Raw genomic sequence first — 15,216 nt, 5'->3', positions numbered from 1 at the left:
CAGTATAGTTCTTATAGTTTCAGAGAAAAGTGGCTGTGACATACGGACGGACAGACAGACGGACAGACAAACAGACAGACAGACATGACGAATCTATAAGGGTTCCGTTTTTTGCCATTTGGCTACGGAACCCTAAAAAGACCGTAGAACAAATTATAAGTAACTTAATTTTTAACAAGCAGAAACGTCTGCGATCGATGCTATTAAGCTTAGAATAAATTTAAAAGTGGAAAAATTACTGCCTTGGGTGAGACTTGATTAAGAGGCCGTGAGTTCAAGTCTCACCCAAGGCAGTAATTTTTCCACTTTTATATTTATGTTTTTTTTTAATTTAATTTAATTTATTGTTATATAAAGAGAACATACATTAATTTCGTTACAAAAATTTCGCCAAACTGTGTAACAGTTTGTTGGCGGTGCGCTCTTATTATTATTTTATCTTACCTAATACGTACTTATTGATTACTGTGATTAAAATTACAACATTAAAAGTTAGTTTTATGCATAACAGATGCAATGCGCATGCATCCCTAGAGTGCATACTAGTATGTACCTAAATCTAAAACAAGCTCCCACAGAAGTAACTTTCCCACTAATGTATTTTGAAATATTGGTCCTAGCGAAAAAGTATACTAAACCTTTTTTGTAGAAAATTTTATGTAGATTACTTATGTAATAGACCATTTTTTGCTACGTGCCACCGTTTAAGTGATTTACGAAAAACTATAAAAAGGGTCACTAAAACCCCCCCGTACCCGTTAGCTCCAGCCCCAGCCCACTCTCGGGTACTTTTAGTATGTGGTTTAATACAACATTCCCGCAACATTCCCTACAACTATGCTAAAATTTGCTTATACACGAATTATTTCTCCCGATTGGCAATGTTTTGGTCTTCGTTTGGTGGCCTAAGAAAATGGTATTCGAAAGTCTAACCAGCCATCGGAAATAACGCCTTTTTCGTCCAAGCGAAGTGAGTTAAGTTCCTTGTTTGTTTGATGATTGATATTGTGTGCCCTTACAGGATGTCATGATCTGACTTTATATAATGTAAAACCTGACCAGTAATATATGAAATAAAACTATGAAAACGGATTATATCGCGTATATTGAATTTATAATACATCCCGACGTTTCGAACCCTTTACAGCGTTCGTGGTCCACGGGTGACATATGACAGTAATATATGATCATTGTCAAGAGGGCGGTGTTTATTCTCATGTATAGGGTCACAGTTCAGTATAGTATGAAAAAAATAGTTTTGTGGGACTTCTATTTTTATTTTGTCAGAAGAAAATATAATTAGTTTTTCTTTCTTATTTGTTAATTGATTATTTATTTATACCAAAAAATAGAAGTCCCACAACTGGTGACCCCGACGTGATATAGTTGTGGGACTTCTATTTTTTGGTATAAATAAATAATCAATTAACAAATAAGAAAGAAAAACTAATTATATTTTCTTCTGACAAAATCAAAGAATAACTTGTATTACTGTTTTCTATGGAGCGACATGTTCACCTCGGTGACAAGCTCTTAAATAAAAAAAATAAAAAAATATATTTTACATCAGTCAGTTTTTGATAAACGAGAAGTACATAATCGGCTTAGCGGGCTGCGTTCGCAGGCGGACGTAAGCCGACCAAAGAGGTTCGCCACAGTTTCAATGAATTTCCGAAACATGGCGCGTGATCATATATTCGGTCAGGCTTTAAGACCTATTATGTACATGACAATACAATAAATAAATGATATGATATGATATTTTGAGTAGGTATATATTAAGTAAAACTAACCCAATAATTTGTTTATGGAATTTTAACGTAGTTCATTGTCCGAGCGAGTAATTTTTTCGATGGTCTAAAGGGCCCTCCACACTCGCGTTCGCGGCTTCGCGCTGTGATTTGCGCATGAGTGTGGAGGACCCTTTACATTGAACTTGATATACTGGGTCCTCTCGGTTGCGAGAAAGTACCTACAATACTTATATTTACTCTGCTTTAAACATATTACTGTACGGTACCTACTTGTAGGGATTGCAATCCAGCACCGTTATCTATCAAGGTGGATTTTTGCTGGATTGGCGCGAACCAAATGCTGGATCCAGCTGCCACAAAAAAGCGCTGGATCAAGCTGATTTACTAACTAATTTAGAGTCAGACCAAGGTAAGTCTGCAACGATTTTGATAGCACACGCAGTACGAGTGTTATTTTAGACGTCAAACTTTTATGCGTATGCCTAAACAACATCAGTTACGCGGACGACATGGTACTGCTGGCTCCCTCCATTGGGGCGCTCCGTAAACTTATAGCTGTATGTGAATCCTACGCCTCCTCACACGGTCTGTTGTATAACGGGAAAAAGAGTGAGATAATGATTTTTAAGGCTGGAAACAAGTATCCCACAATTATACCTCCCGTCCAATTAAACGGCATCGCCCTCACGAGAGTCACTCGCTTCAAATATCTCGGCCACGTTGTTACTGATGATCTGAAGGACGATGCCGATATGGAGAGAGAGCGAAGAGCATTGTGTGTGAGGGCGAACATGCTGGCCCGCAGGTTTGCTAGGTGTTCAAAAGCAATGAAAATTACGCTTTTCAAGGCATACTGCTCTTCTTTTTACACTGGCAGCCTGTGGGTCCGATATACCCAAAAGTCATACAATGCTATTAGGGTGCAGTACAACAATGCTTTTAGGATGCTGATTGGCCTGCCCAAATTCTGCAGCGCATCCACCATGTTCGCGGAGTCACGCACCGATGGGTTTGCAGCAATCTTGCGCAAAAATGCAGCGTCTCTGCTGAGCAGAACGAGGGACAGCCCAAACAGCATCCTAAAGATGATTGCTGATCATGTGTGTTGTCCTGTAATTAATGAAATAATTTTAAATGTAAAATCGAATTAAATTTTTAAGTACTAACATTATTTTTAAGAATATACTAACAAAAATTAAGATCATGTTATCTTTATTGAATAAATTGAAATTGAAAATTGAAATTTATGGGACCTTCCACACGTGCGCGAATCGCGGCGCGAAGCCGCGAACGCGACTCCAGTCTAGTTCGCTAATCAGCGAAATCGACTCCACACTCGCGTTCCCACACTTCGTAGTCTGGAGCGAGCTTATGAAATTATACAGTGTGGAAAAAAATTATGGTCCCTGGAGAAAAAGTACCTTAAAACCTTAAGTTATCTCATTTTACTTAAAGGAAACATTCTTTTATTTTTAAAAAGAAACAAAACTGTATACCACTACATGTTCTCTCCGCGAAGTCGCGCCGCGATTCACGCACATAGTCTGGAGAGGCCTAAAATGTTTCCTTTATGTACGCAACTCACACTACCGCACCGCACAGCGACCTTGGCGGTTATAACATATTGCATCTGTGCCACCATCTGTCAAAAATGTCAAAGCAAATGAAAGTAACAGCTTTTCAAGTTTTCACCTTTTCGCATTCGTCGGTTTTTGTGCGGTTAACTGTTTTCTTCAAGGTTTATCCACAAAACAAAGTTATCTAGGCATTTATGGGGCTATTCTAAGCCGTTATAATTCAATTACATGCAAAAACGTTGTAATACATGACAAAAGAACAGCTGTAAAGAACCTCAAAAATGCTTTTAAGTTAAACAACCAATTTGTCTAAGCATTTTTTAGCAGTAAATATAATAAAAGAAGCATGGCAAAGTGGAAATTATGTCGTCATAAGTTTGGCACAGAGGAGTTTACTTTGGAGGAAGACACAAAAATATCTATTGGCAGAGGATACGACAATAAAATAACGTTATCAAGCATAGTGATATCGAGAAATCATTGTGTTATAGAAGCACAAAAAGACCGCATTTTAATTACAGACTTAAAAGTAAGTACAAAACTACTTTTATTCTACTTAGCCTCACACCTGCATGTCATACTTTATCGTCATATTTCATATTAAAAAAAATATTCTAAAATCGTTAAGTAATATAGGTACCATTTAAGGACTGCACTTTAGCTGACGCGGAGTTCAGGGCTCATATTTTTTTTATAGAAAGTACTCATCATAAGGAATCTCCCCAGAGTCCCCACCAAGTCTTATGGCGCGGAACCCCATAGTTTTCGAGAAAAAAAATGTTAAAGTTCCCATACAAATTAGCTCAACTGCACTTTAGCTGACGCGGAGTTCAGGGCTCATATTTTTTTATAGAAAGTACTCATCATAAGTAATCACCCCACCAAGTCTTATGGTGCGGAACCCCATAGTTTTCGAGAAAAAAAATGTTAGTTCCCATACAAATTTCCTTCGACACGGCTCTGGCACATTCAGTTGTCAAAACTGATGAATATGTTCCTCCGCGGTTTAGGACAAGGACAAGAAGAGTGACAAAAGGGGGGACGGGGGGCTCGAGGGCCGAAGCCCCCCGCATTAAAAAACAGACGCCATAAGATAGTTATTTTTAACCTGGATAGGTTAGGTGTAGGCCCTTCGTCAGTGTTGGCCGTAATTGTTAATTTTAATTAACCATTGATCAATTGCATTAACCATTAGTTCCGCTATTAACCAATTGTATTACGCACCAATTGCATTCAAGTTAATTCAAATTAAATTTTTGAGACATTAAAGTTTCAAAAAATTAATTAGAATTACTCTCAATTGCATTAACGTTTAATAAAATTAAATTCGTGATATTTTAAAATGAGACAGCAAAATGACCCTGACTGAACCCTGGCGGTAGTAGCAGTACCTAGTACCTACTGGAATTCAGGTTTGGTGCAACATAGACATACGCGGTTTTGGTCATTTGAATCGTCTTGATGAGCACTTCGGAGAGACCCATGATAGAGCTGATGCTGAACCCTGGCAGTACCTAGTGGAACTACGGTTTGGTTGACATATCAGTCAAATTTGACAGATTGACAGTTTTTGTCATTTTAAGTGAAAATTATCTTTTTGGGATAGAATTTTGCACCAAGTAACATTGTTAAGTGTAGATTTATACTGTCAAAATTGACATTTGGTGACATTTTTGACAGTTTTGGATCCCAGATCGAAACGGCTTGTCCAATTTTGATAGGACCTTCAACATTAGTCATGGGATGGAAAATGTAGTTTGACAGTTTTTGTCATTTTTAGTGAAAATTAACATGTTTTGTTAAAGTTTTGGTACTAAGTGACATAGTTTAGTGTTGTTTGACATATCAGTCAAATTTGACAGATTGACAGTTTTTGTCATTTTCAGTGAAAATTATCTTTTTGGGATATAATTTAGCACCAAGTGACATTGTTAAGTGTAGATTTATACTATCTGTCAAAATTTACATTTTGTGACATTTTGACAGGTTTGGATCCCAAATCGAAACGGTTTGTCCGATTTTGATAGGACCTTCAACATTAGTCATGGGATGGAAAAAGTAGTTTGACGCATCTGTCAAAACTGACAGTTTGACAGTTTTTGTCATTTTTAGTGAAAATTAACATGTTTTGTTAAAGTTTGGTACTAAGTGTCATAGTTTAGTGTTGTTTAACATATCAGTAAAATTTGACAGATTGACAGTTTTTGTCATTTTCAGTGTAAATTATCTTTTTGGGATATAATTTAGCACCCAGTGACATTGTTAAGTGTAGATTTATACTGTCAAAATTGACAGTTTGTGACATTTCGTCAGTTTTGGATCCCAAATCGAAACGGCTTGTAAAACCGCATTTCGGGCCCCTTGCGGTGTGGGGGAGACACAGAGGGGGGAGGGGTGGGGAGGGTTGATGAAAAAGAATTTTGGTCTATAGCGTACACATCTCAATATTTCCAGTTGAAAAAGGATGATGTCTTTGGTATTTGTGTGTCTACCTGTGACCTCGTAGCGCCGAAACAGATTAACCGATTTTAATGTGTTTTTTTTTTGTTTGATAGCTGGCTTCACTGCGGTGAACTTTAGGTATATTTCATTAAAATCCGTCTAGTCGTTTTGAAAATATAATGCACGTCGTCAAACGAGTATGGTTATTTTGTAATTTTAAGGTTATACAAGTGAATACCGTCCAACTTGTACAAAGACACATAAAGCCTTTTTTGTTCCAAATTTAATAAGGATTAATTCTGTGCTTGACACTTTTTTGATATCTATTATAGTTTTCGTGAGAATGTCAAAAAACCACCAACGGGGACACATTTTAAGGTGGGAGGGGGTGTAGCGTCAGGTGGAGGGGTGGGGAGAGTGGTGAATTTTAAAGAGTACACCTAGATGTATCATAGTCCTAAACTGCGTAGGAACGCATTCAGTTTTGACAACTGAATGCGCCAGAGCCGTGTTAAAGGAAGTTTGTATGGGAACTTTTACTTTTTTTTTTCTCGAAAACTATGGGGTTCCGCGCCATAAGACTTGGTGGGGACTCTGGGGAGATTGGTTATGATGAGTACTTTCTATAAAAAAAATATGAGCCCTGAACTCCGCGTCAGCTAAAGTGCAGTTGATATTGGAAACTTCACCAGTTGCTTCTAGTTTTATCTGAGCCGTGCTGTTGCAGTAAACATTTCTAATTATACGGATGTACTTATTGGGGACGCCCTGTTGCATTAGAGCGTTCCAAAGAAAGTTGTGTTTTATGGAATCGAATGCTTTGTTGTAGTCCACGAATGCAATGTACATAGCTTTACCATATTCTTGATATTTTTCTATCAACTGTTTTAGGGTATGCATGTGGTCTATAGTTGAAAACCCTGCTCTGAAGCCCGCTTATTCCATAGGTTGTCGTTTCTTCCATTTCTTCTGAGATTCTGTTTAATATAACTGGATACAGACTATATCAGTTGTCACAACTGCCTGCCTGCTTACTGAATAATAATAATAATCACCGGAGCATGCCCTAATCTTACACAAACAGACTACACCCATCGACATAATTAGGTAGCAAATATCGTACATCAAAAACTGGCTCTTAAACATAACCATACAGTAACACACCCTACTACAAATATAGCCCTAGCTGTATTCTAGAAAATGAAACCCACAAAATGTACTTTGACCGCGCCATACTCACCGACACAATGACTCACTATAACCGACCGGATATAACCTTGACTAACAAAATACAAAAAATTACTTACCTAATAGATATCGCTGTCCCCAACACCCACAACCTAGATAAAACTATTACTGAAAAAGTACAAAAATATACTAAAAAAAAAAATAGTCTCTTAATCACGTAGGTCCTAGACTTATAAAACTTTAATTAATGTTATAAAACTTTTTCAAATTTAGATACTTTTTAGATACTTTTTCTTATGCTTCTGACCATATGATACGCATACGCACACCTGCGGGCTTAGCACGGTAGCATTTTTACTGCCTGTCACCATGCCTGTCACGTTCTAACACCTTACAATACTAACCTTAAAGATAAATTAATTTTTAACAAGCAGAAACGTCTGCGATCGATGCTATTAAGCTTAGAATAAACTTAAAAGTGGAAAAATTACTGCCTTGGGTGAGACTTGAACTCCAAAATCCAATCCAGAGGCCGTGAGTTCAAGTCTCACCCAAGGCAGTAATTTTTCCACTTTTATTTATTTATTTATTTTATTTAATCTTTATTGCACAAAAGAAAATACAATCGTACAAAAGGCGGACTTAATGCTATGAGGCATTCTCTACCAGTCAACCTTCGGGCAAAGCAGATAATTTGTAGGCGGTGCAACATAGTGATTACATATATACAAGTAGTTAAATAATGGATAGGCATAGACATACATACATATATCTGTATATATAATATTCATATAAATACATACAATATACATACATACAAATACATAAGATATCAGATGAAACTTTCAAAACAGAAACACTAAGAATTCATTACTTTTCGTTTTTCGCTCATCAATTCGTTACTTTTAAATTTATTCTAAGCTTAAAGATGAAGTTACCAGGATCTGGAATCAGGAAAAGTATACATTGTCCCCATAGTTTTGTCAACCACTGGTGTCATTCCTAAATACCTCCACCACAGTCTGAAACTCATTGACCTGAAACCAAATACTTATATACAGTTACAAAAGGCAGCTATACTTAACACTTGCAGAATCATACGGAAGTTCCTGCAAGAAGATGTAAAAACTAATTTAACTTAAGTGTCACATATCATCTACTTGGCTCCGGCTCGTAGATAATACTAATTACCAGCTTAGGCTGAGAAAGAGATCTCTTAGAGAAAATAATAATAATATTAATTTAGAGAAAACCTTATAGATGTTAGACATAAGGCTAAGTATAGTGCTCATTGGATCGTACATTAAATATTAATATTATTCGCATTGCTTTATTGTAATAAATTCATATAATTACCTACTTAACATTGTGTTTAAATTGGGCTGTTTGTGGACCTCTATATCTTCATATTTGTTGTTTCCCGGCAAAAAGTCCCACTTTGTCGCTTGCCATAATAACGCTTTAATAGGTTATTCATATAAACATACAAATAAATTTCGTCCTTATGGTAAGGGACAAAGTGGGACCTTTGACTGGACTTCAATATGTCCTTGACAACTATTACACAAAATATTGTGTCTGACAACCAAAGCCCCAAAAAAATTAAACAATAATTAACCTTATTTTGGTTTTTGCATAGTTCACTATGGCTTGTAACTTGTAAAACCAAGATTTTAAAAATATTTGCCTCTAATCAGGCTGATCTATGCAACATTTTAAATTCTTCTTTTAGAAATGTTTTAATAAATTTTCAGAGTTCTAATGGCACCTACATTGGGAGTAAAAAAATACTTGTTGGAGCTACAATATCTGCCAAGCATAATGATTTAATAGGTTTTGGATGGACCACAGTGGTCAGCTCGCTTCCATCCATCACTGACAATGACAAGCACGTTTATAAATTAGTCAACGAAAACCACAATGAAACTGTATTGAACAGAGAATCTACATCTAGCAGAATACAATATCTTAGTGACAGTGATGATAACCTAGAATCGAAACTTTCTTCCATGGATGCAGGGGAGGCCAATGCAAAAGAACTTTTATCTAATAAACTAAAATCAGAGTCTAAGTCGTTAAAAAGAAAATCACTTGATTACATTAATACTAGTAGTACAAAAATTAAAAAAGAAGATGATTATCTAACTGATTCTAGTTTAAACAATCAAATAACAAAAAAAGAAGAGGACCTTCTTAAACAAAGCACAAATGTCATCAACCTTTTATCAGATAGTGATAGTGAAGTAACAACCAAAGATTCTAAAAAGAGCTTACATGACACTAAGAAAGTTAAAATGGATCCTATCTTAGAGGAACAACCAAAACATGAAACTAAGAATATTAAAAACAATCCGAATTTGGAGGAACAACCAAAATGTGACACTAAGAAAATTAAAATTGATCCAATTATAGAGGAACAACCAAAATTAATAGTCAAAGAAGAAGTAATGAATACTGAAAATGAAATATCAGATTATGAAGTGTTTGATGTAAAGCAAGAATATTTAGGATTTGACGATAATGAACCCATTCAAATAGAGGATAGTGATACTGATAGTGAATCTGAACAATGGCTAATGAGACTTTCCCAAAGCTCGCCCGGCAAACCATTCATGAGACGCAGCAGTGAAATAGACCCTCAGCAAGAAAACACTTCATACAGCCAAATCGATCCCATAATTGACTTAGAGAATGATGAAGACTTCTATGATGATATAATAAGTATTCCACCACCTCCACAACCTAAACAATCGGAAAATAAGAGAAGTCCTAATAAAACGAAAGATGACATATCTGCAAAAAATAAGGAGTTTTTTGGGGAAATTACTGATGAAGAAGACTTTATGAACAATATGATAAGCCTCAGTGCACCAAAAACTCCCACTGCACATGAGGATTTGGAGAAAGGTGAAGACAGAGTAGACGGTTGTTCTACAGTTCCACCCAAACCTGCTATTGAGAATCAAAATGAGATTGGAAAGAAAACACAAATGATTGAGCCACTTGTGCAGTTACCAAAGAGAAAATCACATTATGCCACTAGTCCTGAAGGTACATAGTATTAGTATAGCTTTTAAGGATCTGATTAATTAATTAAAATTGATATTCATTTTTTACACATTACTTTATGTTATTTTTTAGATGAATCAATTTTTTATTTATCGATTTATTATTTTTATAGGTAAACCAAAAGTTACTACATCATCAAGAACTACTTCTGTAAAACCATCTTCATCTTCTTCCTCAAATAGGAGTAAGTCATCAAAACACTCCTCATCTAAAAATCAGATTAGTAATGCACTAAAAGAAGAACGAAGAAAGAAGTTAAGGGAGATTGCTAATAAAGATAAACAAACAGACATAAATTATAGTAAAACTGATATTTCGGACAATCAAGCCAATAAAGCAAAGGTTAACGTTAAACAAACGTCTTCCAACAGAGGTGCGTTCTTGGCAGAGGAACAAGTAGCGCAAGCAGTTGTAATACCTATGGCAAGAAAAACTAGTCCAGAAAAACCTCATAAAACGAAAAGCAAGAAAACGGAAACATCTCGAAAAAGTTCACATAGCCGACAGGCGCGTTCCGAAGACATTGAAAACTCGAAAAAACGAAAAGAAAAAGATACTAAAGAGCCAAAAAAAGTTGAAACCAAAACAACTAAGAAACCATCTGACCCACGGGTACCACTTAAGAGCCTTAAACCATTGTCAGAAAGTGAAGAAACAAAGAAACCAATATCAAAAGTAGATCCCATGCCCCATAAAAAAGCAAAGAAAACGGTCCGTTTTTCTGATGCACCTCCTCAAATAGTCGAATTCCAAATTGAGCCAGGAAACAGACTGGAAGAGACTAGCTCTATAAAAACTTCACGTGTAGACACTCCTCGACGTATGCCGTCATTCTCTTTAGAAAAGTTAACTTTAATCAAAATTCTGAGGTGGAATCCACATTGGCTAGATGAGCAGATTAATAATAATGACCCGCCTCCAATATTAGGACATAATAATATTCCCTTAAATATTTTCCAAGCATTTGATAATCATCGTCAATACGTTGGGTAAGTTAATGAAAATTTGCTTGATAAAACATTTAGTTGCCATGAAATGAGATGGATGTATGTGGAATGTGAGCAACTGATAATAATTTGCTTAGGACAGCTTAACACATTTGCTAGCGAAGTAAAAACCACATCATTATACTCTCGTATACTTTTCTCATTCGGCCATACTGACACAACGCGTCGTCGAGAAACTTAATTACAAATACATATAGTGAGATTATACATATAAAACTACCAGCTCAACGCAACGCACCCTCGGGTAGGTCCTAACCTATTAAAGGAATGTTTCCTCTTAGCATCCTTTGTAGTGATCAAAAGGCAGTTTGTAACCTAAATCAATGTATATAACATTTACAGGCAAGTTGGTGATCTGCTTTTGATGGAGATCTGGGAATGTGTAACACAGGGCTACATGAGGGTAAGGGATCAGAACACTGGAATCCCTATGAAAATTACTTCACTGCCACCTCCACCACCTCAGGAACGCGTATACGACTTATTCAATATTACTGTAGAAAGTAAGTAAAATTCCAACTATAAGGTAGATTTTTAATTGAAAAATGAACTTTTATAAGGATATAGGTTGTCTGCTATTTAACTTAATTTCATTGTCAAAGGCGAGGCGATTATAGCCCTTAAGCTCTGGTTTCCTAGGAAAGCGGTGCCGTTATACGGGTCATTTTCAAGCAAAAGGTACGACATTGTCGCTTGCCATAAGGAGGCTCTGACAGGTTTTTCGTATAAAAATTCAAGCAATTTTCGTCCTTATGGTAAGCGATAATGTGGTACCTTTTGATTGAAAACGTCACATATAGCGGCCTTAATACAGCGGTAAATGACGTCACTAGAACGTTGTCTATGTAAACCAAATGACGCGGTTTCCTCGAGGGCGGTGATTGACACCGTAACGTCAAAAAGCGGTGCCGCCATTTGCATGACGGCCGTCTTAACCTTTTGAACGCCAAGCATTGACGTAACTCGACGTGACACCGCAATGAAGCAAAATAAAACCTTAGAGAACAATAGTGATTACAAAACAGGATATCGATATTTTCACTGATTTCGTTTTTGACATACTTAGATTAGAAGAACCACTACACAGGTGTTTTACAATATAATATTCTAATTCTGGCTTTTAGCTCTACTAAAAACCTTTAAATAACGTATTTAAATATCAAAATGTACTTGTAACTTCCACTCAAATCTCTCAATAATGCCACATCACTACTTGGTGGTGACGTCAGGCATCGGACGTGAAGTGCCGTCATGGGCGCACGGAACACTGATAAGCGCGCGTTACTCAGAGATGTGCAAACCCGTTGTCGATTATTATTACCTACTAATTAGCAAACTGCAGTATCGTTACAATAAAATAAATGCATAAGGGGTTACATTATCACAAAAGGTCAGTACCGTCTTTCCACCGTCTTTCAAACCAAGTTGTTTAAATTAAGCACGAAAACAAGTACCGTAACAGCACAAATAGCAGTTATTTTAGCAAAAACAACTCCTATTACAAAATGTATGGGATTAAGCCATATCTATTATTGATGGCGCTAGCGTGTTTGTCGGAACTGCGCGAAACGATTTCTATTAGGAGATTGTTACTTTCATATAATAATATTATTCCTCCATGACTCGGTCACATCACTAGGCGACGTCAAGTGCCGTTTTTGGCGTGGCTGGCTATGCTATTTACTGGGTAAGTCGTATTATAACATAATGTTGTTTTTTTTAACCTTCTATTCATAGTTGAATTGTAATAAAGTTATACAATAAAGTAGAAGGGCAAAATAAAATAATGCAAATACAAACAAAGAAATATAGTTATTTATTAAAGAGTCTTTGATAAATTAAGTTTGGACGGCAAATGACGTCGGCGGCGTGAGTGGCACAAAATGTCGACGACGTGATTTACCGTCTTTGGCGGTCAAAAGGTTAAGGCGGTTCCCTGAGCCTGAAGGCGAAAAATCTCCTATGATCCTGTTTTTCTAAGAGGCGTTGATATTCGTAGACGTGGAAAAAATATATGTAGCTCTTGACTATATTATCTTTAATATCATAGCTTCCGATGCACGAATTATACACTTCGCTCGATACAATTAATTCCCAAAGTAAACTCTAACTCGGACTTTTAATCCAACTTTACTCGGTTATTTATTATGTGATACTATAAACAAAAAAAGAAGAAAAAACAATCTTAACTTAAATAGTAATTTCATAGCTTTTGAATTTCGATATTGTAGGGTAACGTTTTTAAAATAAATAAAAATCGACAAAATTCGATCAAAATTGACACTTGGCGCGCATGATCTTTCCCTTTCTTTCTTGCGAAATGTGACAGAGACAGCGGCAAACCGATGGAACGGCCTTAACGGTGTCGATAGTTTCGTGAACGTTTTGCTTGATAGCGGTGAAGTAATTTCTACTAAAATCTCAAATGCAACTTCTGTACCACGAGATTTGAATAAATGATTTTACGCACTACGATTATTTTCCTCTTCTGATGATAGTTCATCCTCTGAGTAAATTATTAAAGCTAAATCAAGGTCGTCCATTTTGTCTCCTGGATACGTTTGGTTTGACGTTGGTGGCTGACGGTGTGTTATGACGCCGTGGAACTTTACACATGTCGCTATATGACGGCACCGCTTTCCTAGGAAACCAAAGTTTTAGAATTGCGTTATGTAAGAATTTTTAATTGTGTAAGAAAAATTTGTGTGGTGTCCTAGTTTGAGCGCCATAGATTTTGAGGTCACTGAATTATCAGAGGTCAACTTTAGTCCACCAGAGTTACCGCTTAATGTACAGCGCCAGCCGCCATCTGCATCAGCGAACTCGAAGCATGAATTTGTCTCAAATGTAAAATCAATAAATTTTTGGGCTCAAAAGCCGGATATACACATTTCAACGGATACACACTTAAAACTATTGGGGTAGCAATTAACATACGGTTTACCCTACCAGATAAGAGTAATTTACAGTACATATGGTGCTACTTTGCCGCACTAGTCGATAATTAGCTCATTATGCAACTATGTCGAAAATTTTAAGGACCATATATGTACTGTAAAACGTTGTAAATACGATACATATGCGAATAGGTAATTCGCAACTCGTGTCAAATTACCCTTCGGTCATGTTTTAATTTATCGCCACTCGTTGCGAATTTGCTATTTTTCGCACTTGTATCGTAATGTATGGTACGCTCCGCGATTGTTGAGCCATTTAGGGTCCTAGCTAAATTGGTTGTTCAATACTTACGCTATGGACTGTCCAATTTAGCTAGAACCCTAAATGGCATAACAATCACGGAGCGTGACTGTACTATTAACATTGTGATTAATTTCAGTTGCTGTACCAAGGTCCGAAACTAGAAATGTACCAAGAATGGGAGACATAATGATTGTCTATTTCGGACCAGAAAATGCTAAGAATTCAAGATTTCTCTATGTGAATAATGTCCAACAACCAAGTAAGTACTATACATATACTATCATTCTCATATATATTATTATGGAATAATATTAACATCAATAAATTGCTCTGATAATTAGCTTAAGATAATATACATGTACATATTATTTACCATTCATAAGTACTTGTTGCTAGGCCTACATGAATAAAGTATATTTAGAGTTTGAGTATAGCATCATGACTTTTTTTAGAATTGAAATGGTCAACAACATGACGGCATTGCGGTTGCGATTGTTGTAAAATAACATTTGTTTTGTTCTGTTAGAGCTTAGCATAAATCCTTAATTGATTATTCAAGTGCTATTCCATAATCTTATCATGAACCAATGACGTAAAGATTTAAAGAAGCTTCTGACCTAACACGAGACACATCTAAACCTGCGCCGATTCTCGATTGGTATCAAATACCAATATTGTACTTACTAACATATGTTTGATGCATGCCTACCTTAGAGCATTTATAACTGGAGCCGGTTTCAATAACTTACCCCTCTGCCAAAAAAACTTGCACAATGTGCAAAAAGTCACGTAAATACAATGTCACAATCGATTATTGCACATTCCCACACTCGCTGCGCAACAGATCACTGATAACTAAAAATGCCCGCATGTGCTGTGAACACATGTAATAAACGATCAACCACTTCAAGCATAGAAAAAGATGGTATATCATTCCATTTGTAAGTAATTTTAGTTATTTTTATTGGTCTAATATTA

At 36.3% G+C, this 15,216-nt stretch overlaps 1 protein-coding gene across 1 annotated transcript in view; it reads left to right on the top strand.

The window, feature by feature from the left end:
• The first annotated feature begins 3,516 nt into the window (after positions 1 to 3,516).
• Positions 3,517 to 15,216, top strand: part of LOC134745105 (uncharacterized) — a 49,493-nt gene continuing 37,793 nt past the window's right edge. Inside the window, exons 1-5 of the mRNA XM_063679046.1 lie at positions 3,517 to 3,860; positions 8,716 to 10,012; positions 10,143 to 11,019; positions 11,380 to 11,540; positions 14,375 to 14,497. Coding sequence (XP_063535116.1) covers positions 3,678 to 3,860; positions 8,716 to 10,012; positions 10,143 to 11,019; positions 11,380 to 11,540; positions 14,375 to 14,497 — 2,641 coding nt within the window. The 5' untranslated portion in view covers positions 3,517 to 3,677. The remainder of the gene's footprint in view (positions 3,861 to 8,715; positions 10,013 to 10,142; positions 11,020 to 11,379; positions 11,541 to 14,374; positions 14,498 to 15,216) is intronic.

Source organism: Cydia strobilella, chromosome 11 (assembly GCF_947568885.1).
Source record: "Cydia strobilella chromosome 11, ilCydStro3.1, whole genome shotgun sequence".
Lineage (NCBI taxonomy): Eukaryota > Metazoa > Arthropoda > Insecta > Lepidoptera > Tortricidae > Cydia > Cydia strobilella.
This window is presented reverse-complemented; position numbering and strand designations above follow the sequence as displayed.